General features: G+C 48.6%; 2 protein-coding genes across 2 annotated transcripts; one reads left to right on the top strand and one right to left on the bottom strand.

Annotated features, from left to right (window-relative positions):
* Positions 1 to 2,155: 2,155 nt before the first annotated feature.
* Positions 2,156 to 11,413, bottom strand: LOC144106659 (uncharacterized). Its single transcript, XM_077639496.1, has 4 exons — positions 11,197 to 11,413; positions 6,598 to 7,115; positions 4,901 to 5,151; positions 2,156 to 2,670 (listed from the first exon to the last, which is right to left on the bottom strand). Exons 2-4 carry the CDS (start codon positions 7,068 to 7,070, stop codon positions 2,240 to 2,242), a joined length of 1,155 nt encoding a protein of 384 aa, XP_077495622.1. The 5' UTR covers positions 7,071 to 7,115; positions 11,197 to 11,413; the 3' UTR covers positions 2,156 to 2,239.
* A 3,356-nt stretch (positions 11,414 to 14,769) lies between these two features.
* On the top strand, positions 14,770 to 22,798 carry LOC144107493 (uncharacterized). The gene is made up of 3 exons (XM_077640512.1): positions 14,770 to 14,966; positions 17,244 to 17,409; positions 22,420 to 22,798. The coding sequence occupies exons 1-3, from the start codon at positions 14,785 to 14,787 to the stop codon at positions 22,756 to 22,758; spliced, it is 687 nt and encodes a 228-aa protein (XP_077496638.1). The 5' UTR covers positions 14,770 to 14,784; the 3' UTR covers positions 22,759 to 22,798.
* Positions 22,799 to 23,103: the final 305 nt, after the last annotated feature.

Here is a 23,103-nt window from a genome sequence, read left to right as displayed (position 1 = left end):
AGGCATGAGGCATGTACGGATTCAGGAACAAACACTTTTACTTGGCTAAAGAACAGCAACAAAATGTTGCAACACAAGCCCAGCAAAGTAGCGTCAGTTATAGGTAGATTATATTTGTTATTTGGATGTTGGTGTAGCAGAATGTTAACATGAAGAGAGAACTTAACATGAGGGAGAAACTATAACAATTACGTTACTTAGAATAAAGGAATGCTGTACAAAATGATAAAAATTCAGGGGGGCACTTTGTTGACCTAAAGTGCGGTGAGGCGAAAGCCTTTAGAGCGGTGTTGCTGCTTGTATCCCTCAGTTGTGATGATTGATGACTAGACTTACAGACTACACGACCTGTTCGCATTCACGCACTTTTGCAGAGCGTTCATAGCTCGCGCATCGCTTTCCAGGGAACCGGCGATCAGGAGGCGTCAGGGCAAGATTAGACCGGCGTTCAGGAGGCGTCCGGCAAGATTGCCTGGGGAGCGCTCCTCTCGAACGATGGTGGCGCCACTCAGTGACGTCACACGCATGCGCACTAGGCTGAAGCGCAGGTACATTGTCTGCTGGCGCCTTGCGCATGCGCAGTGCATTATAGTATACTGAGTTCCCAGTTACGCCCGGGGATTACGAATTAACCAATTACAAATTTAATGATTAACTAATTAGGTAATTAGTACTTGACTGTTTACTATTACTATACAACTGCAAGGACACTTGTCTGCTTACGTGGAGGAATGCGAAAGCATGTGTTTTCAGGAAAATAAAGGCTTTTGAGGAAAGGATGCAGTAGCTCCGAGATCTCGAAATCTTGGACACCTCCACCGCGTTTGATTGACAGCTATAGTGTGACACTTTTCTGCGAACATCCCCGATGGCGAGTCATGAGCCTAATAAGGCTTTCGCCTTAATAAGACGAGAAACAGCGAGCGACAAGACCAATAAAACGAGTTCAAGAGTAGGTAGAACAGGTGGCTTAGCTGCGCAGTGGAAAGGTCGGGCCGCAGGAAGCGTCGGGCTACGGATGCTCATTGCAGGGCTGATGGGGTGTCGCGGATACTGGTGAAGTAAAGCCACGCGTTTTCGGGGCTGCCACCACCGGGCTCTACGCGTCAGACCTGCGCCTAAAGGCTGGCTTGCGGACCACTTCCCTGACTGACTCTAACGCACGTCCGCACGCACGGATTTCTCCAAGCCAACTGCTCGGCTCGCGGGTTTCCCTCCGCCGTGTTCTCGTGGGAAACAAGCAAGAAACTTCAAGTCGTGAGGCGCCAACGATTCGCAAGGAAAAAAGTAAAACAGAAAAAAAACGGAGAAGGAACGTGAGAGATATCCCCGGTCCTAACCAGAACCAAGGGGCTTTCTAGAGGGTGCTGTGGTGTTTTCTAGAGGGTGCAGAGGGTGCTGTGGGGTTCAACCTGAAGCGTCCCGTTCCTTCAAGTGGCCGCCACTGTTGAGCCTCGCGTGTGGCTGCCTCCGACCACGTGATGGTGTACAAGCGTCCGCGACCAGGCGACAATAAGGGGAGGGGGCGTAATGGTCTTGACTGAACCTCTAACGTCGCGAAGGGTAAACAATCTACGCGGGAGGTCAAAATCGTCGCCGCCGCGCTGCGACCTGTTCCCGAACAACAGAGGCGCCTTGGCTAGCGCGGCCGCAAAAGTGAACCAAGGACCGGGCAGGCACGAACTTTGTGACAGTTACAATACCTCTTTCACACGACTTGTTCGTTGGCCCCGTTCTCATACTCCACAAGTCATTTATCTACAAGTGCTACTGCGTCCTTCACTCTATATGTGCAGGTATGAGACCCAATTCCGGGTATCACAATTGGATTGAATTTCTGTCTTAATTCTCTACGATAACATTCTCCCCAATACCGTTAGGCTTATGCCTTGTATTCTGAATATCTCGTCTCGAGTTATATCATTGAGTATACAGATATCCGAATAAAAGCTGCACTAGCAACAATAATCTTTGCCATGTAAGTCAATATGCAAAGATAAAGGTTGCTTAGGAATAGGAATATGCCTCCGTCGGGAAGCAATTCATAGCAGAAGCGACGTGGAAACTAAACCCTGAGAAAACCTTGGAGCGTACTAGACTGCTTATAAATGTATCCCTAATAGTTAAACCGGAAATAGAAAAAAACAGCGATATAATTTTGGCACATTTATTTGTCACAAACATAAACTTACAGGAGCCAGCACGGCGACGTTTCTCACTCTGGAAAAATGCCGTGTGTTCACTCGAAGGCCACAGCCACGAAAAGGCAGTCGTTATAGACGAGGTCGTTCTTCTCAATGAGCTTCCAGCTAACTTTCTCCGTTAGTACTGCGTTCTGTGGTACATCCGGCTCAGGTCTTTTGAAGCAATCCAGCTCAGGATCAGGAGTAGCCTTGATGGGCGCCAGGATGTCGTTGGCGTCCTTCTTGACGTGCGTGATTTTCAGCTTCAGTTGCTTCGCGAATGGCCAATCAACAACGTCGTCCTTATCACCAACGCAAAGCGTGAATACGAGAGAGACGTTGGCTATCTTGCTCCAGGACCTCTCAAACTTGCACGACAAAGTGAACGTGTAGCCTTGCAGCACGCGGGGCTGCTCGAGCGTCAGCAGTGGCTCGTGGGCCTTGCGCATGCTGTCCACCCCCTGGAACTTGCAGATGGTAGCCATACCTGCGCAGTCGACAAGTATTAGCGAGGTCACGGAAGTGCTCAATGACAGTCAGAACTTTCCATAAGACCGTTACGAGCTAAACGGAGCACCTACGCAGGAGTGAATTGACACTAGTATTTTCGCTCTTCCCTGGAGAAATCGGACCTTCACTGGTTCTGTCCAGTGAAGGTCCGAAGGACTACAGCTTGACGCCCTCTGTTGTAACCGTTCATCGAAGAACGAGAAATGCAAGGCATCACTAGGCGCTACACAGGGATGAATTGACACCACGATTTCAGTTCTTTAGTCGATAAAGAACTCACTAAGTAGAACCAACGAAGGAATAGATCCTGACGCTCTCATTTACAGCTCTGCACTGAAGAAGGAAAAATGCAAGGCATCACTATGAGCTACACAACGGTGCATCGGCACAACGATTATAGTTCTTCACTGGAGAAATAGGACCTTCAGTGAATAGAACTAATAATGGACTAGAGCCTGACGCCCACTATTGCATCCATTCATAGAAGGAACATTCTTAAAGAATAGTGAATGCTTCATAGAGTCATTTTTGTTTGACACTATTTTCGCGAATACCTGACAGGACTAATTGTTATGCTGCAGTACTTTAAGAAAATTCTCACTTCGAAAAGTCCTGTTAATATGAGGAAGATGCAACTGCGCCAGTTTCTTTTAATAGTGTGTATTTCGCTTCTGAGACCGAAGCAATGCAACATTCTCAAGAATGGCGTTCTATATCCTCAAGCTGCATCGAGAGTGTGGGAAACACGAACAGCCCTTCTGAAAACGCTCTTTTACGGAACAGCATACATAGAGTGTGTCAAACACTGTGTAGTACCTGTAGTGAGAACAAACTATGGACGCCAAATGGTAACATTTCAACTTCCCTCACTTCTGAATAGATTAATCGCTGCAAATATTGATATAGAAAACATTAGCAGCTCCGACCTCCTCGACTACTTTATTTTTGAAGCCACATTATCCTAGTATTCATACTTTCAACATTTTTTTTCGCTCTTCTTACAATCTTTATGACAGCGCTCTTTGTTTCTTTTTTTGTTGCTTTTATTGTTATTGCTTTAACCCTTATTGATTTTCTACAAACATTGGTGATTGTTTATTTTTTTTCAGTGAAGTGCCGTCGCATGCCACTGCCCACTTGCTGTACGGGGGTGGGGACCTTGTCAAGCGTTAACCGCTTTTATCCCCGTCCCCTCCAACACTGCATGGTGATGGAAATAAACTACTATTATTATTATTATTATAGAGACTTTCGCGTTATGTGACGAGAGGTTGAGCGCCACCTTTTAAGGGCGGTCATGTACAGGTGCGCACAATCTTTTTTTTTTAGCTAGGAAGCCATGAAGGACCTTAGTGCCATCGCCACCTGGAGGCACGGCCTGGAACTAAGTGGTGCAGTAGGCACGCACCACGAAGAAGCGCAGACCGTACCCTTCAGTCCGTGGTTCCACGCTTAGGCTGCTAAAGCTACTAATCTCGTGATTTCACTGTTTCGACACGAAAATTGCAGGAAGCGGGACCGAACGGCCACAAGGGAGGAAGACCACCCCAGCTGGCTTACGGACAAACGTAGGAGCCTATAGCATGTTTCTGCACGAAGATAGCCTAGACGACTATGTCTCGTACACTACCAGCCGCAACTTCTGTCTCTTGGCACGTGTTCGAATTAAAAAAAGAATAAACTCGTGGGCGTCTGTACGAGTTTTAAGGAGGTTGTCATGTGCAAAGGGCTAATCGGCCCTGTGGCCGATGACAGCTGGTCATATGACTTAGCGATGTGACGACGTCATCCTTGTCGATGGCCCTGATCTCGATATCTCGAGGAGGCTCGGTTAGGAGAGTGTAAAACCTTCGTCAAGACTTCTAAAAAAATGTGCCGCCGCGGCGGCTCAGTTTATGGTGCCCAGCTGCTGACGCGAAAGATGCGGGTTCCGGCCACGGCGGTCGAATTCGATAGAGGCGAAATGCTAGAGGCCCGTGTACTGTGCGATGTCCGGTGCAGGTGTCAGTGCAGTGGTCGAAATTATACGGCGCCTTCCCCTATGGCGAACCCTAATAGCCAGAATCGCTTTGGGGCGTTAAACTCTACAAAACATAAACCAAACTTGTACAAAATGCGCTAAAACGACACCTAGATACTGGACTTCAGGTTTTCCAACCAAGCGCGACACGCATAAACTCTCATTGCGTGCCGGTTTTAGGACAAACCTGACTCTTTGCTGGACCAGTTGATGCGATGCAGCAACGTGTCCGTCGGGGACCGTTGCGGGTCCAGTGCGTCGAGGAAGCTGACCAACGCGTTGGCCTTGTGTTGAAGCGCGGCGATCTTGGCGTCTCCCGTCGGGTCGCTGAGCAGGGCTCCCTTGAGACCCTCCCGGATCTCCCTGAGTGCCGCTGCGAGGCGGCTGGCTTCCGTCATGTCGAAGCTCACTTTTCCGTCGAACGACTTGTATCCAGAACTGGTTGTTGCAAGGGACATTTCAAAATAATAGTCATCATTATTCATCATCATCAGCATGACTACACCCACTGCAGGACAAAGGCCTCTCCCATGTCTCTCCAATTAACCCTGTCCTTTGCCAGCTGCATCATTATTCCATGAATTGAATAATACATTTTAGATAAGACTATCTGGGTGATTGTAATGATGAGGGTAGCATTAACAGAAGAAAAAAGGCCTAGATTTCAACTCTTTTGCAAAAGGTTCTGACGTATGGGCGAATTTGTTTGACAAGCTCAAAGCATGCAGCGTAGCAGGCACAAAGTGATACAGGCATAGCGCTGTGGGACTGTGTCCTCCTTTGGTGTCTGTTTTACTGCGATGTACTTGTTAACATGGCAGAGTAGATAGCCGACGACCTGCTAGGCTAACAGGGTGGACTCAGTGGAAAAGGAAATCTAGCCTGTGGCGGCGGAGACTCAGGTGAAGAGACGACCGAGATTAATAAACTTGTGGGAATAATAGTTACCTGGATATAACATCAAGCAGAAAGACCTTCCTCGCAAAGTGGACGCAACCTGGTGATAAGCCAGGTAGCGACGATCAACGCTACTCGACATGTAGAGACAGCGATGAATTAAAAAAAAACATACAAACAAAAACAAAAAAACCTTATTGCATGAGCGAATAGCCAGTAACATAGCAAGGAGGCTCCCCGCTTTCTAAAACTCCTTCGGGACTCTAGTCTGGACTCCAGATCGTGACTGAAGCAGTTTATGACTATTGTGGGGGGTTGCGTGCATGGCGACGTGAATCTGCAGGGTCAAAAATGTATGATTCAAATTTCTGATCCTAGTTAACGTCAAAGAGTCGCCGCAGTGGAGCAGTTAGCGAAGGAATAATCGCAAGGCTAATCCCACCAGTAGCTTATGCACGACAACCTCAACTCAACTGTCAAGAGGCGGAGGAATGTAATTTGTAAGCGCGATTCGCTTCGCTAATACTGCGCACCGTTTTTTGAGACTGGAGCCAACGTCTCCTGGCTTAGGTCCAGACTTACAAAGCATGTTCACAAGCAAGGACTGTTGGTGGTTGGCTGACGCCTTTGCTGACGTACACTCTAAACTCGAATACGCCTGTATGGGAGTAAAAAAGGGAGTAAGCTGTCCTCTAGAGCACTCCTTTTGTAAAAGGAAGTTCATTAGAGGAGAGCTTACTCCCTTCTTACTCCTTTCTGTTTAGAGTGTATCCTCGGCTGCTGGCCAGGAAACTTTGCGTTCCCTATCCCCATTTAGAGGACACATGAAGAAGGAGTGTCTTTTTTCTGCACGTGGGGGAGGGGGCAGGTGAAGGCATTCGTTACTTCGAGGTCTTCAAGGACCTTAACAAAACCGCTAACGTTCACTTATGGCGCCAATTATAATGAGGCGTCTGAGGTGTCACTGACAATTCCGCGTGAACGTACCCCAGACCGATGCCTTTGCACTTCTGGTAATGCTTCAGGATATTCTTGCGGATGACTTGTCCCTCGCACTTGGAGCACAGCACCCAGCCGTACAAGCAGTCCACGACGAAGTGCTGCTCGAGTTCTGTCAGCTTGCCGGTGAACGTGCAGCCCACGTTGTCGTCCGTGCAGTTGAAACAGCGCAGCTGCCGCTCGCCCAGGTCCCGCATAGCGAATGGCAGCGTCTGGACGTCTTCGCCGAGGAAGCTGGCGCCCTCTATGGGGCACTGGCCGCCTGCGTCGATAGCCTGGCTCTCGCAGGCCTCGCACAGCACGTGGGTGCAAGGGAGCAGGCGCACTGCGGAGGCCACGACGCCGCACAGGCGGCAGACACGAATCTTGGGGAGGGGCTCGACAAAGCGAACGGTCCGCCACTCGAGGAAGTCGCCGAACCCGGTCATCCTGTACTGGTAACTCGTCTCTGTCGACGCCATGTCCCCGGAACCAGGAGGGTTCGGTCCCACCCTCTAATAGAAGGACTGGAAGAAATGAAAAGGAAAATTGATTTTTGAAGAAAGGAAATGGCGCTGTAATTGTCTCACATATGTCGGTGGACACCGGAACTGCGCCGTAAGGGAAGGGATAAAAGAGAGACTCAGAGAAGAAAGGAAGAAAGAGGTCCCGTAGTGGAGGGCTCCGGAATAATTTCGACCAGCTGGAGACCTGTAACGCGTGCTGACTTCCCACAGCACACGGGCGCCTTTTGCGTTTCGCCTCCATCGAAACGCGGCCACCGCGTTCGGGTTCGAACCCGGGTATTCCGGCTCAGTAAGCGAGCGCCCTAACCACTGAGCCACCGCGGCGAGTTGAAATAAATATCAGTTTTGATTTTACAGCGATACCACAGCAATAATTTCACACGGGACGTGGGACGATTTCACGAATTTTGGTGTCCGCACAGGTGAGTAGTACAAAGTTGCACAACAGGAATAGAATCGCCTCGCTTCGTTTCTGCTTAAACATTAATACGAAGCCTCGCAGGTTTAAGAACCAGGTTTGCGCAGGCAGAGTATCAGTTCCCGCAGATTCAGAAAAATTGGCAGTGGCTTAGCTCGGCTATGCCAAGATATACGTAGCGAAAGCTAAGGCATAGCATGGTTAGCCTTGGTCAATCGTGATTGCAAGTCCAGGTTAGTCTGGTTGTCTAGCTATGTTGTTTTCGCAATAAAGACGACACAACTGTGATAGCGGCGCACGCGAGCTCTCCTTTTCAATCCTCCGACATGCTATCAGGCTTGCGACGCAGCTGGCGAAGCGAGCGGAGGCGAGCGCGACGACGAGGAACGCGGTGTGACGTCATACCAAACGGCGGCGGTGGCGAGCCGCGCGATGTGACGTCATGCCAGATGGCGCGATGAGCGCGCAAAGCCCAGTAACCGTCTCGCATATCTCGGTGGACACCTGAACAGCACAGTAAAAAAGGGATAAAGGAGGGAGGGAAAGAAGAAAGAGAAAACAGAAAATTGAAAGTTGCACTCTGAGGAAAGGTGCGGCGCTGCGCAGCGGCGGAACACCTGTGGCTCGGTGCTACTAGTGGCGCATGCGCAGTTGTGACTAGGGAGCGAGAGAGAGAGAAATATCCGCGGCGAGGCGCGCGTTGTGACGTCATGTGCCTCCTCGGAGTGCGGCCACGGCGAAATCGCAAGTTCGGCCAGTAAAGCTTTCACTTTAAAACAGATTGCATGATGCAACCTCCGACCACGCGATGGTATACAAGCGTCCGCGACTAGGGGACACTACGGGGAGAAGGCGTAATGGCCTTGAGTGACCCTCCAGCGTCGCGAGGTGTTAACAGTCCACGCGGGAGGTCAAAATCTTCGCCTCCGTGCAGCGACCAGTTCGCTAAAAACAGAGACACCTTGGCAACCTTGGCCGCAAAAGTGAACGAGAGACAGGGCAGCCACGAACTTCGTGACGCTTACAATCCCGCTTTAATAAAATGTGTTCGTTGGCCCAGTTTTGATACTCCAGAAATCATTTGTCTACAAGTGCTACTTCGGCCTAGCAACAAGGAAATGCTGAACAGAACTTCACGAACCTTCTTCTCTTCGCGTAGCTCTATGCACAAAATCCTTGTGGAACTTTCATGAAAGCTTATGAACGAACTTTCGTGTACCAATTTCATCCCGCATTTTCACTGCTTAGGTATTTCGGGGCTAAGATACGCACCTTCAGGTTAAGTTTGGCGAATTTTAGCGCTCTCCGGATCTCACTAGAATTACGCCAGCTATGCTAGGGTAAAGCTTCATAATAACAGATACCAAGGCGACAACTCTTAAAAGAAACGCGGTCTTTCGTGGCCGCCTTCACATTGTTGATTCGGAACAGATATCTTGACGAGCTGCACAAAGACCGTTGCACAAAGACCGCTGCACAAAGACCACTCTTGCGATTGTTCGCGAAAGCATGGTATCAAGCGGCACACGGACGCAGGAAGATAAAGCCTCGCACATTGTGACTGCTGACACAAGGCGACGATAAAGGTGGACTTAAGTTATAACGGCAACTGACGGGACGTGGTACAGTTGAAGTGGAAGGGCGTTTATTTCTTGTTTTGAGACCTGAAAACGTGCTTTTCTGCGAGGAGTTTAAGTTTGGTCGAAATAAAACGTCTGGTATTTAGTTACACAGGTTGGTTGCAGCAGTTTAGTAATATGTTATTGTTTTTTTACGTAACGTCAGTCTAGAGGGCAAGGAGTGCCTCATAATGTGCCATCCCTGGTCACCTTGTCCAGATGTCCCCAAGAGTGAGTGCATCTAGGTCTAGAGCCCACAACTAATCAACACGGCCAGTCGTGGTGTCTCAATCGCTACGGCTTTCTGCCACTGTACAAGAGGTCGTAGCTTAGATGCTGGCTACGGTGGCCATATGTATGTGGAGGCGGAATGCACAACACACTCATGCATTGAAATTTCAGTGCAACACTCAACCAGTCAGTCAGTCAGTCAGTCAGTCAGTCAGTCAGTCAGTCAGTCAGTCAGTCAGTCAGTCAGTCAGTCAGTCAGTCAGTCAGTCAGTCAGTCAGTCAGTCAGTCAGTCAGTCAGTCAGTCAGTCAGTCAGTCAGTCAGTCAGCCACTCAGCCAGTCAGCCACTCAGTCGGTCGGTCGGTCGGTCTATCAGTTAGTCATCCAGTCAGCCAATCAATCAATCAATCAATCAATCAATCAATCAATCAATCAATCAATCAATCAATCAATAGTATTAAGCTGCACGAAAAGTGTATGTATAGCGCAATGCCGATTTTACTCGTTTTTTTTCTTGGAGGGGGAAAAGGGAAAGAAAACATATGACGTGACTTTTGCGGACGCCGTTCCACCTCGTGTGATCTAGTGTCCTGAGCTGGTTACTTACTGTTCAAGAATTCAGTACCACAGCATGAGTATTCGGAGTTGTTTTCGTTATATTTCCACAGATATGCTCTCCGTTTTGGAATGGTGAGTGGCCCGGGTGGCCGATTTGATTCTTCTTGAAGTCGGTCGCTCGCAAATGCCTCATGCCGCTTCATCTCTTGACATGATTAAAAATAAACAGAACATTGTTACACCAGCAGCCACGTCATTACGGGATATTAGTGCTAATTACCGCGCCAGACCAAACATACAGCAGCGGTGGCCTAGTGGTTTGAGCATCCACCTCGCATGCGGTAGGTGCTTGGTTCGATCCCCTGTGCCACCGGGTACCCACCGGTGATACAATATGCACAAGCTTTCCCCCACCTGGTGCTCGGCTTCTTTAGGGCGAAGTGCTTAGGAATGAGTCTTTGGCCCCACCTTGAGTAGAAGAAATATACCTTGTGCCACGGCACTCTTTGGCCACAAATGCCCTTGCGCCACAAAAATCCATCGTCATCATCACCAAACATGTTGAGCCAGAGTACACATAGCGATGCTAACTGAAGGTAGGAGAGAGGAGAGCCCCGTTCATGAAGCCTTGCGTCGTCCTGCAAGTATACCTTCATATGGTATCAAGCTCCACATGGAAGGCTTAGACCACATGAGCCTGTGATGATGATAATAATAATAATTGGTTTTTGTGGCGAGGCAATGGCGCAGTATCTGTCTCATATATCGTTGGACACCTCAACCGCGCCGTAAGGGAAGGGATAAAGGAAGAAGTGAAAGAAGAAAGGAAGAGAGAGGTGCCGTAGTGGAGGGCTACGGATTAATTTCGACCACCTGGGGATCTTTAACGTGCACTGACATCGCACAGCACACGGGCGCCTTAGCGTTTTTCCTCCATAAAAACGCAGCCGCCGCGGTCAGGTTCAGCCTGTGATGCAGATACTATCTGGAACAAATGTCTCCAGGACGCGAGAAAGGCAGTCTATACGCACAGTAGCCATATCTCCTAACGAATGCCTCGTTTCCCTAACGGCACATTAGAGTACGTGCGTGTGAGTTTCACTTTCGAAAGCGTGGTCTCGAGAAACCAGCGAGAAATCTAGATATCAGCTTCGGTTGACGCTCGCGCTTCCTTACGCCTTCGTCCCCTCGCTTGCACAAGATTTTCTCAATTGTCATTACCTTCGATCGTAAGCTCAGCAAATAGTGATGCTCACCCAAGCGCCGGGAGCAGCCGTAAGTGTATGTCCACGATTGAAATCTTCGCACCTCTTGCCGACGTTTGGAGTTACGTCCTTTGTGGGAGAATTGGAAGTCACACGTCTATCGCGGCACTGCTTCAACCTGTTCCAGTCTGCGTAGCAAGCGAGACGACGTGGTACGTGAACTGTCCTGGGAAGTACGGACCCGGACGAGACGGCCGATATAGAACCTGTGTATACGGGTTTATCTTAGCGACGCGTGTTCCTTTAGGTGATAGCTGGGACGATGCTGCGGTCGTACAAGAGCAAAGATAAGAACAGAAGGTAGGAGAAAATGCATCGAACACCGAGCTGCGCTCTGGGCGGTTGCGTAAAAGCAAAAGAAAAGCTGATAATGCGTACACTTTGACACCGTATTGCTCGCATGCCTGCAAAGCCCAGGCGATACGGGACGCATTCCTGGAGACAAGGTCATGAAGTTCTTCGCAGAATAGATGTTGGAGGCAGGGGCGTATACATGGATTATGGATGTTAATTGCACCGAGACCACGCCTAGGTTTGGTTTTATCGGGTTTAACGTCCCGAAGAGACTCAAGGCTATGAGGGACGGGCTCCGGATAATTTCGACCACCTGGTGTTCTTTAACGTGCGCTGACATCGCACACTACACGAGCTTCTGGCATTTCGCCTCCAGCGAAATGCGACCACCGCGGCCAGGATCGAACCCGCGTCTTTCGGGTCAGCAGCCGAGCGCCATAATAGGCACTGAGCCACACCTTACAAATATTCCTTTATGCAGTCTATAGACCGTCTATAGACTTTTGTCAATAAAGTCTAAAGAATCTCTATAGACAAACTCTATAGAAAAGTCTATAGACAATACAAAACCTAAATAGTCTATAGACAATCTATATATTTATGGCCATGAACATTTAGTTTGTATATAGACTATGAATAGACAAAAATAAATATTTATAGCAAGGCAATAGTTCTATAGGAAGTCTACAGACTTTCTATCGGCCATTCTGTAAGGGACCGCGGCGGCGTCGAGGACACGCTTAGTATGAATGTGTTGAAGACTCTAGCCTGCCTATGAGGTGTTTTTTTAAGGCGTAAGCCTTTCTTGGCTGATGAGTGGCATGGTCCGAAGTTGTAGATGCAAGTTGTAGCCGGAAGTTGTCCGCACGAGTTGTCAATCATAAGCTGTATGGTAAATAAAACAAAAATGTAAAAGTTGATTCAGCAACATATATGTGATGAAATAAACAGAAATTAAAAATGAAAACAGAAAGTGATGATAAATTTCTAATAGATTAAAACAAAAATGAAAATAAACGTACATAAGAAAAGTAACAAAAACTGAAGAAAACAAAAGAAAATGAAAAATGGAGGAAGAAAGAGAGGACAAGCTAGGAAAGGCTTTCTTATTTCTGCTCCTAAGCAGACGTAAGTGAAATCCTGTAATGTTTCTATTTGGAGTGCTGTCGCTGCCTCTGGGTTTCGGACATCACTGGACTCCCTCTATCTCGCTGGAAAGTGAACAGAACGGAAATAACTGCGGTTCTAATCATCCCGCCGAACGGCTAATCCGTGGGAAGGCAAACTGCGACTGGTGTTCTTTTCCGGTGAGCCCCGAAGGGAGTAATGGTTGCCCTTTGAAGAACTAACCTTTGTGGCACCGTAGTTTTTCTGCTAAAGCAATGATGTTTGCATTTCACGAGGACCTTCGCTTGAGAGCACTCTATTCATTAAAGGGACCATGAGGGCAATTTTAAGTTGGTCTTTATCGATAGGATACTGTGTTCTAACCACATATAGTAGTGAATGTATATATATATATATATATATATATATATATATATATATATATATATATATATATATATATATATATATATATATATATATATATATATATATATATATATATATATACCAAAAGTGATTTCTGGCAGCTGATTTGGTCAATATAATATAAAATCACCAAAAATTGATGAAACATAACAGGATTTAATTCACGACGTTTCGGCTGGAGGACCAGCCTTTTTCGAATATATATATATATATATATATATATATATATATATATATATATATATATATATATATATATATATATATATATATATATATATATATATATATATCAGTTTTTCTCTTTAAGCTTTCTTAGCGCACTAAAACTTGCGCATGAGGGATGACAATTTCAGACTTTTACCCAATAGCAACCAATATTTATTGTCATATTCAGCGACAATTTGTTTCCCCAGCGAATTTATTAAACAACTTCTTTCTCCGTTACCTGAAGGTATCCATTTTGTAATAAAAAACAATATCGCGGATACCTTCACGTATACCTTCACGCGGATACCTTCACGTGCTTGGCTCCTGACCCGAAAGACGCGGGTTCGATCCCGACCGCGGCGGTCGAATTTCGATGGAGGTGAATTCTAGAGGCCCGTGTGCTGGGCGATGTCAGTGCACGTAAAAGAACCCCAGGTGGTCAAAATTTCCGGAGCTCTTCCCTACGGCGTCTCTCGTAGTCTGAGTCGCTTTGGGACGTTAAACCACCATAAACCATAAACGCGCAAGCCTTTTCCAGCGATCACTGCTTGATCCCGCCGACAGAATGTAAGCTGTACAGCGCCGCCTCCCAGTCCTGAGTTGTTGGGTTATTGATTCTTGGTATAGCTGGGCTCTGTAGCATGCCAATAACAAAGGTGTAAGTTAGCCACTTCACCGAAAGAAGTCCAATGCGGATCGTGCGAATTTGAAAACTTATAGCAGTATTTGACGGTATTTATATAAGTATTCAAAAGAAATTTACTTACAATGACCCCTTGCTCCCTGTTTAGGTGTTGGTGCGGTTCGGCGTATACCTTCCTCGTTAATCTCAAATGTTGGAGTAAATCCCTATAGCTCAGTAGCGCAACTGAATAATTATGCTCCTGCGAATGTTGGGGGGCCAGGGGGAAAATGGCTGGAATTTAACTCAGTTATACCTAACGAGACGAGTGGAAGCCCGGCCTCCATCGCTCCGCAGAGTCGGGCCCCCAACGGCTCCGACTGAAGCAAGCGCGGTGAGGCGCGCGCGTGGTTATATCACGTGGTTATGACACGTGGTTATGTCACGTGGTACGGCGAAGGCTGGGCGCAGCGGCGAGTCGAGCGGCGCAGCGCAGGCGGAGCTCGGCTCCAGCTGCGGCCGGTCACGTGGTATGACGTCAGGCGTGTGAAGCCTGGCTCAAGTTAAAAGTGAAAACTTGTTGACCTTGAAGGTTGCAGCTCGAAGAGTGGACCCTTCGCTCCCATAGCGCGTAGGAAGATGCGTGAGCGCCTTCGTTTCCAACATCCGCAGAGGTTCCTTGAGTACACGTCTATGACAGTGGATTTAAAGTCAGTGTCGTCTTTGTGGCATAGCTTCAGAGGCAACAACAGCAGCAAAGGCTGCACCTTTTTGGACACGGAATCACACGAACCCGCGTGCCACTGTCTGGTACGCACCGCCCAGGAAGAGGAAGAAGTAGAAGGAGCCCGCCGCCATTGCTCGTTTCTGACAGTCTTCTATCTAAAAAAAGAAGTAGAGGCATCGCCCATTCAGCCATGCAGAAGTCTTCCACGTTCCCGTTGTCTCCCCTGCCCCCCGCAGGAGGGCCAGGGAAGCACAAGGCACATCATCACAGCCCCAAGAAGCCCAGCCTCAAGAAGCCAGCCTCCGAGCCTAAGGCCGACAAGAAGGCCGGCCTCTCCGTCGTGGGCGGTGGTCGCCATCCTGGTCACTCGAGGTGAGGCGGTGGCCATTGCCGTCTTTATTTTGGTCGGCAAACTGAAAGCTCTGTTTAGGCTTTGTTTTACAGCGATACCTCTCTTTTGCACGGACCCCACGGTGCATTAGTGATAATGGAAGAGCTCGTTTTCTTACTTAAACGCTTGTCTCGGACTACTTCATGTCTCCGGGGTAAACGGCGTGATTTGTCGTCATGGAAAACTCCAGATATAATGTACTAATGGGGACAAAATTTGTCCGGGACGCCAGTTCTTGGAAAAAAGTTTATTGTGGCTCCACCTCACTAGCCAGTCACCTGATATTGTACGAAGGCATTAAAGGCCTATAGATGCTTCTTCCTCTCTCCACAATATCAGGCGACAGCTACAATAAACGTTTTTCCTAGAACTCGCGTCCAGGAAACTTTTGTCCCCAGTAGTACGCGCTAATGAAAATGACATCGTGCCTGACAGGTCTGTCTCGTTGTTGCCATTTGATCCGGAATGTTGACATTCTCGACAACATTTCATCTGTGGCCTTACCCATACGGCTGGCCATTGGTCGTGCATTGCGATGGCGGAGCGTTTGTTGTCATTTATGTCCCTGCCCCTCGAGAACGTCTTTATTCCAGAGCTATAAACTAGACCGTCGTCCAGTTTCCCGCCATAGACTGTAAGTATGGTACCTCCTCGGAGATCTGATAAGCCAAGTGCTGTTCTTCACGCAATTAGCGCAAGTCACTACAAAAAGGCTTAGCGGAGGTGATTTTGGGTAGAAGCTGACCTCGATGAAAGGAAGTATGCAAAATACATGCTTGGCTGTGCTGAAGTCGTCACCTTTAAAGTTTTACCCTAATTTCCACTGCTCCCAGCAGCGGCAATTTACCTTGCCATCGAGGTAAGGTGAACTAGAACTTGACAATTTTGACGGACACTTAAGAATTTCGATGAGGTGAAGAAATTTGCCGGAGGAGGGGGAAGCCGCGGCTGGGGCCGATGGGTTAATGGGGGATCGATGAGATGGTCCCCTTTTCTGCTGCGAACACAACCAGGCGTCCGATGATAATCACAATATTTAAAGATACAATAAAACCAGCCTATCGTAAAATGGGACCCCGTTGTTTGTAGTGGTGTCGTAAAGAAAAATCATCACTCCCTGCCACAGTGGAAACTCAGCAATTTCCTTATAACTTACTTAATTTTGAGGGATCCGCGCTGCAGCTCTCAAGATGACTTTTTTGCCTTTTTAACGACATTCTATGTACCTATTTCCTCACTGCAATGATTACTTCCTGACTGTTAACGAGCATATTTTTTTAAACCGTAAACCTTTCCTTCTGACACCTTTCCCTGGTGTGATTAAGTTGGAGTTTTATTTTCAATTTCCCTATTTCAAAGGCTGCTGTTATCTTCTTGGCAAGACTATGCCACATGAAATTCGAAATGTTCTTATTTATTTGTTTATTTAAAAATACTGTCAACCCTCAGTTGAGGGTCATTACAGGGAGGGATGTTACATATACGTTTCAGCGAACACTTTCAGAAATTTTCAAAAATAGGCTTTTTAGGGTAAAATTATGGCTTTTGCGGCGTGGTTTTGCCAGGCCTGGCGGACACCAGAAAACCGGCGAATCATCTGAACTAGTAAGCTGTTTAACTAATTTTAATAATTAACTTTTTAACTATTAGAGCTAGGCGCCTGGTTGCAATTAGAGGTCTGTAACACGCGTTAGTAATAGCGAGGTCACTTTTTAGAATATCAAAAACGCGATTACCCTTGGCGCTGTGGCTCGAAAAAATTTGGCTTTTTCGACTAGTTACGTGCTCTGGAGGGGTTGCTTTGCCTGCATGCTTTCGAAAGCGCGTGTATTTTGACGCGATGCAGCCAAATTTTGTCGAGCCACAGCGGCGAGGGTAATTGCGTTTTCGAAATTCTAAAAACGGATATAGCTATTACTAACGACCGACTACAAATCTCTAATTGCAACTTGGCGGCTAACTCTACAACTTAAAAAATTAATTATTAAAAATTAGTTAACCAACCTAAGACGATCCTAAGACAATCCACCGGTTTTCTGGTGTCCGCCAACACTTATACGCCATATTTTTACCCAAAAGAAAAGCCTATTTCTGAAAGTTTATGAAAGTGTTCGCTGAAACAACCGGTACATCTTGCTGGGGACATCGGTACATCGTGCTGGGGATATTTCATCTCTGCTTTGGACCTTCGGCACGTCGGGCCACCGGTGGTTTTTCACGGAGTGCGTTGATTGAGGCATTCCTTCTATTCTTCTCAGGACTGCATTGAAACCGGGCTCGGATGAACATCATGCGAAAAAGCACACCCACCACAAGCAGCAAAGGAAGGAAGCGGTAGAGGATATACTCTCTGCTGACAAGGGCCTTCCGATATCGGACATTTGCTCTCCGACTTCACCAATGTCTCCTTCCTTGCCACATCATGTAAGTGTTGTCGTTAAAAATGGTCTATGACTTTTTTATAGAGTTTTTATAGCACTATTGCCTTCCTATAGATACTTACTTTTGTCTATTCGTAGTATATATAGACTGTCTATCGACAAAAGTGACTAAAAGTGTATGTCCATAAATCTATAGTTTGTCTATAGACTGTCTATATGATCTGTATTACCTATAGACTAGTCTGCACGAGTTTTCTAAAATAAGTCTACAGACTTCAATGAAAACTCCATAGACAGTCTATAGACTGCATAAAGAAATATTTATATGGGATAAGTCGGTTGTACTTGAAACAAATGTAGATCTGAGCCTTGTTTCATAAACTCTGCCTTTTAAACTAAAATTTTTGCAAAAAAAAGTTAGATATACGTTCCAGCTCTTCAAGAAGGCCCGCTAATTGCTTTAAAGGGACCGTCTAAGGATCATCACTGCGCGATTTTTTTTTGCATAGTCTTATACAACATTCGAGGAATTACCTAGCTTCCTGTTCACGAGGATCTAACTAAATGAGTGTAAATAAGCGGTATCAGCACATGCTCGCACTTAACTTGATCGCATAAGTTCATGCTCGCTTCCGCCCAAACTCGCAGTGCTTTGACCACTCACTCATCACGACACTCGCGTTGATAATCACGCCACTGCGCTCACGTGCACTTCCATTCACGCGCGAATAGGCGCAGTTCGCTAGTGTGGCAACCCGCTTCTCGTCCCGCAGAAACACAGAAAGAAGGCTCGAAGAGCTGCATCACTCACGCGGGCTCCCTATTCCCTCTTCCTCACGCCTTACACGTCCCCTAATCTAATGACAACCGACAAGTGGAAATCGATTGTCTACACTTGTTTACTTTTAGTATTTTGTAAATAGTGTACATAGCTCTTCCGTGTACTTACGCCCTATCGCTCCCCTCTGTACGTCTCTTCGCTCCGTAGACTACGAGCACACTCATCACACCAGCACTCCTCGACAGATGGCACCCCACTGAGTTCACAACAGAATGCCTTCACTGCCAAGAGGGCACAGCCATACCTTGTCACGTGGTATTGGCGTCCAAAACAACTCCAGTATCCCTCTCACCTACAAACCAAACCCATCCATGGACCAATGGCAGGCTGCGCTGTCCGACTGTGACCCTGAACACATCGAGTGGCTGGTCGACCGGGGCATGAGGGCAGCCCCGTCGTTTGGTATCCGCCCACTGAATACCTCCATTATAAGAGTGCGAATGAAGAAGTTTTCCTCCTCTTCCTCTTCCTCCTCCTCGCTATCCTCACCCTGCCCCCTTTTAACGCAGTATAGCGTTAAGGATCCCGTGTCGCAGAAAAGACGTCGTCGGTGTCGGCATCGTTGGCCGTGAGCGAAAAATACACGCAAAATCGCCCAAGGGAAGCAACCTAGGAGGCAGGTGAGCTGGCTAGGTCAAGTGACTTTGTGACGTCATCACAACCTGCAAAAGGTAGCAGGTGGCAAATTAATGAGAGGATCCATCCATCCATCCATCTTCATCCATCCATCATCCATCCATCCATCCATCCATCCATAATCTATCTATCTATCTATCTATCTATCTATCTATCTATCTATCTATCTATCTATCTATCTATCTATCTATCTATCTATCTATCTATCTATCTATCTATCTATCCATCCATCCATCCGTCCGTCCGTCCGTCCGTCCGTCCGTCCGTCCGTCCGTCCGTCCGTCCGTCCGTCCGTCCGTCCGTCCGTCCGTCCGTCCGTCCGTCCGTCCGTCCGTCCGTCCGTCCGTCCGTCCGTCCGTCCGTCCGTCCGTCCGTCCGTCCGTCCGTCTGTCTGTCTGTCTGTCTGTCTGTCTGTCTGTCTGTCTGTCTGTCTGTCTGTCTGTCTGTCTGTCTGTCTGTCTGTCTGTCTGTCTGTCTGTCTGTCTGTCTGTCTGTCTGTCTGTCTGTCTGTCTGTCTGTCTGTCTGTCTGTCTGTCTGTCTGTCTGTCTGTCTGTCTGTCTGTCTGTCTGTCTGTCTGTCTGTCTGTCTGTCTGTCTGTCTGTCTGTCTGTCTGTCTGTCTGTCTGTCTGTCTATCTATCTATCTATCTATCTATCTATCTATCTATCTATCTATCTATCTATCTATCTATCTATCTATCTATCTATCTATCTATCTATCTATCTATCTATCTATCTATCTATCTATCTATCTATCTATCTATCTATCTATCTATCTATCTATCTATCTATCTATCTATCTATCTATCTATCTATCTATCTCCACTATGCGCAGAGTTCTTCGTGGAACGCCAGTTCGAACCAGTCTCACCAACGCACGCGGACAGGCAAGTCCCCGTCTTCTTCCCCTCGCCTGTACGCGTCAGTCGCAGCCATGGCGGCCATCGTCGCGGCCGCGGGCCTCGCACTCGTCGTGCTCAAAGTGCGCCGGAGCCTGACAGCACCGCATACGGGCGTCTATCCTCTGTGCTCAACGGAATCGTGCCAAGCCTACCGGCGTCTGTTCACTTCGACCGTCGACCCAAAAGCCAAACCTTGCGACAACTATTACAAGTACACCTGTGGAACCTGGCTGCGAACACACGCCGCCGATCAGCACATGTTAGGCCATTATTGGCGAGAACTAGCCGGTGAAATCGAAGGCAGACTGAAAAGTATGAAGATATCCAAGACGAGCCGGCAGCCGATCCACAAGGCGGCACGCTTCCTGAGCGTGTGTCTCAGCGTCACTAATTCCTCAGATATGGACAGCCTCAAGGAAGTTCTCGCCCGAGCGAACATCACCTGGCCCAATCCCAACAGCAAGCCCGATTTCTTAAACTCTTTGTTCTACGTGTCTCTGGATTTGATGAGCAACGTCTTTTTCAACATCAGACTCGTTCGCGGAGAATCCGGACATTGGCGACTATACCTTACATTTTCCGACTCGGCGCAGCGATTGCACAAGGAATTCCTAAGGCAGATCAAGACTCGCCACTTGGCTGACCACCTTCGAGAGATGTACCGCGCTTTCGGCAAGCTGAACGAATCGCGTCTTAACGAGATGCTGCGCCACTATGTAGACATGGCCGACTTGTTCGAACAGTTCTCGAGGCCTCTGCGCGTTAGGCGCCAGCTCGCCAACGCCACTCGGCTCCTCGAGTATTTTCCGTCGGTGCCCGCTAAGAGATGGAACGACGTCCTCACCAAACACGCCAACGTCTCGCTGAACGAGCTCGACGGGCTCGTGACGAATGAACCGGAAAACCTCCACGCCGTGTCCAGCCTCCACCAAAAGCGGGGCGAGGAGCTTGTTAACGAACTTGTCGAGGTCCTGGCCGTACAGTCGCTCATCATCTTCGCCGACTTCGCACTGCTCTCCAGCTTCTACCAGGACAGTCAGCTGGCGATGAAGGACGTCCGACGCAAATGCTTCACGGTTACGTACCATATGTACGGATACGCCATCAATGACCTCTATCGCAACGTGACTCGTAAGGGCGAGCGCTTTGTGAAAGGTCTCGCCGAGAAGCTACGCAGAGCCTCCCCGGCAGTTCTGATTGGAGACGCGTCGCTGTCGGGAGACTCGGATCAGCTACCGGCGAAGACCAAGCATCTGGACATTGCGCTTCGCACATTGGAATGGTCCAGGCCGAAGGAGTACACGGCGCTGTACGCCAACCAACCGGAACTTACGGACAGTCCGCTGCGGAACTACGTGCTCGCATCGGCCTACCTGAAGTCCTTGCCGTACGACTCCGAGCGAAAGTCGGCCATCGTGGAGCGCTCGGACAAGACGTTGCCGATGTTCTGGGACTTCCGCCCGACTATAGACTACTTCCACTACCCGTTTTATGCGCCCGATGCCAGCCTCAGCGTTTTATACGCGGGCATCGGTACAAGGCTGGCGGCATCTCTCTTCTTCGACTACGTGGAGAGAAAAAGCGCCCCGGAGCAGGTCGGTGCTGTCATTCACATTTCTGAGGCAGTACAATATTCCGTTGAGTTGGCAGTAACGCGCGTGCGCAGAGCAGGCGTGATACCTGTCCCGCCGCCTGCAGATGACCACCAACTTCGATGAATCAACTGTATACCACAGATGGAAATTGTACAGAATTAACGTTTTCCCGCAACGTTAGAGCCTTTGTTACGATATACAGCGGTACGATGTGCTAACAATAACGCGTGAGGTCACGGCCACTGTACCTGTCCCAGCGTGTACGACGAGCAACGAGGCCATGGACATGCAATGCGGGCCATAGAAGATGACGTTTGGCTGCATAGTAATACAGCTGCGCTTCGAGCCCACAGCGCCTGCGCGTCGCCTCGTCGCAGACGCACGTGTTTAGGCGGCAGGACAGGTACCCCCGGTTGTGGGCACAAACGTTTGTGTTAACTGTTCGGACTACTGTACTCCTTTAGCGGTTCTGGCCACTTTTTTTTAACGCGTAATTTTGTGCACCAATGTACGAAAATGGGCTCCCTGAAGAACGCGGCAGCCGTGGTCACGTGATCTAGGTTAGTTATGGGAGTTGGCCACGGAGGAAGACTATATAGGAGTGGAAACTCCCCCGTCTGCGGCGACCAGAAAAGGTCAGAAGCCCGCGGCGCCACTATCCTGCTGGCGGCGCCTGGCGGCCTGGAAAGAAACTACTGAAATATAACGTCACGGCGTGCCCGCTGAAGCAAACACCCGTGTCGTCTCTTTGTCGGTCGTCTGCTTTGAGCGCGCGCCGGAGCCGCCTGTCCGGGCGCTGCATTTTTTTTCCCTGCTGCTTCTACGAGGCGCCGCATGGCGCCGCCACTGAATGCGGCCCCGTCGGCGCATACAATTGCGACTTTATCTGGTCGCCTGCGCTCGGTCGCGCTGACGGTAGTTTCACCTCCTATATAGTCTTGCTTCGTGGAGTTGGCGCACTGACAGGTCACGTGGTCCAGGTTGGTATGTGGGATTTAATACACTGATGAAAGTGCTTCATAGCTGATCAACTAGCTCAGGAAGGTGCATTACACCTGTCCCCTGCCATCGCAAACGCAGGACGCCATTTACGAGCAGAACATGAACTGCATCAACCCTCTGTACAAGCGCGAGGCCAAAGATTTGGTGGGCGCCGTGGCTTCCGTCCCGCTGGCGTGGCACACCTTTGAGGCAGCCCTCTCCCGCAACGGAAGCGAGGCCCACCTGGCCACTGCCGTTCCCCCGGCCGACCCGAGGCAGCTGTTCTTCCTGTTGTTCTGCTGCCTCCAGTGCGGAGCCGACCGCGGGGAACAGACTTGCAACGAGCCGCTGAGGCACAGTCGCGACTTTGCGCGCGTCTACGGCTGCGCCCCCGAGTCCAGCATGAATCCGGCCAAAAAGTGTGTCATGAGCGCCTAGTGCGCTCCGCACTGTTCCTTTAGGAACGCCTGCGAATCGCAGATGATTTGTGTACATACGTACATGAGAAAGTAGTTCGACTATGCACGTGACACTATGACGTGAGTCCTTATTATAAGCTGGGGTGAGCATGATATGCGCGGCTTTCTATGGTGATGCACTGACAATGAACATTTGCTGTGATGCCAAGCAGTAGCTAGTAATTACGGTTGTCGAAAGCGCGTCAAACTAAATGCCAGTGATACTTCAAAGTGCGCGCAAAAAATGCACAAGAAGAGTGTCTATGAGCGAAACAGTGAAAAGTGTAGTGCAGACGGTTCTGTGCGACACTTTATTTGAAGGACC

The sequence above is a fragment of the Amblyomma americanum genome, chromosome 10 (genome assembly GCF_052857255.1).
Source record: "Amblyomma americanum isolate KBUSLIRL-KWMA chromosome 10, ASM5285725v1, whole genome shotgun sequence".
NCBI classification, from domain to species: domain Eukaryota; kingdom Metazoa; phylum Arthropoda; class Arachnida; order Ixodida; family Ixodidae; genus Amblyomma; species Amblyomma americanum.
The sequence above is the reverse complement of the archived record's forward strand: the minus strand, read 5'-3'. Positions and strand labels throughout refer to the sequence as shown.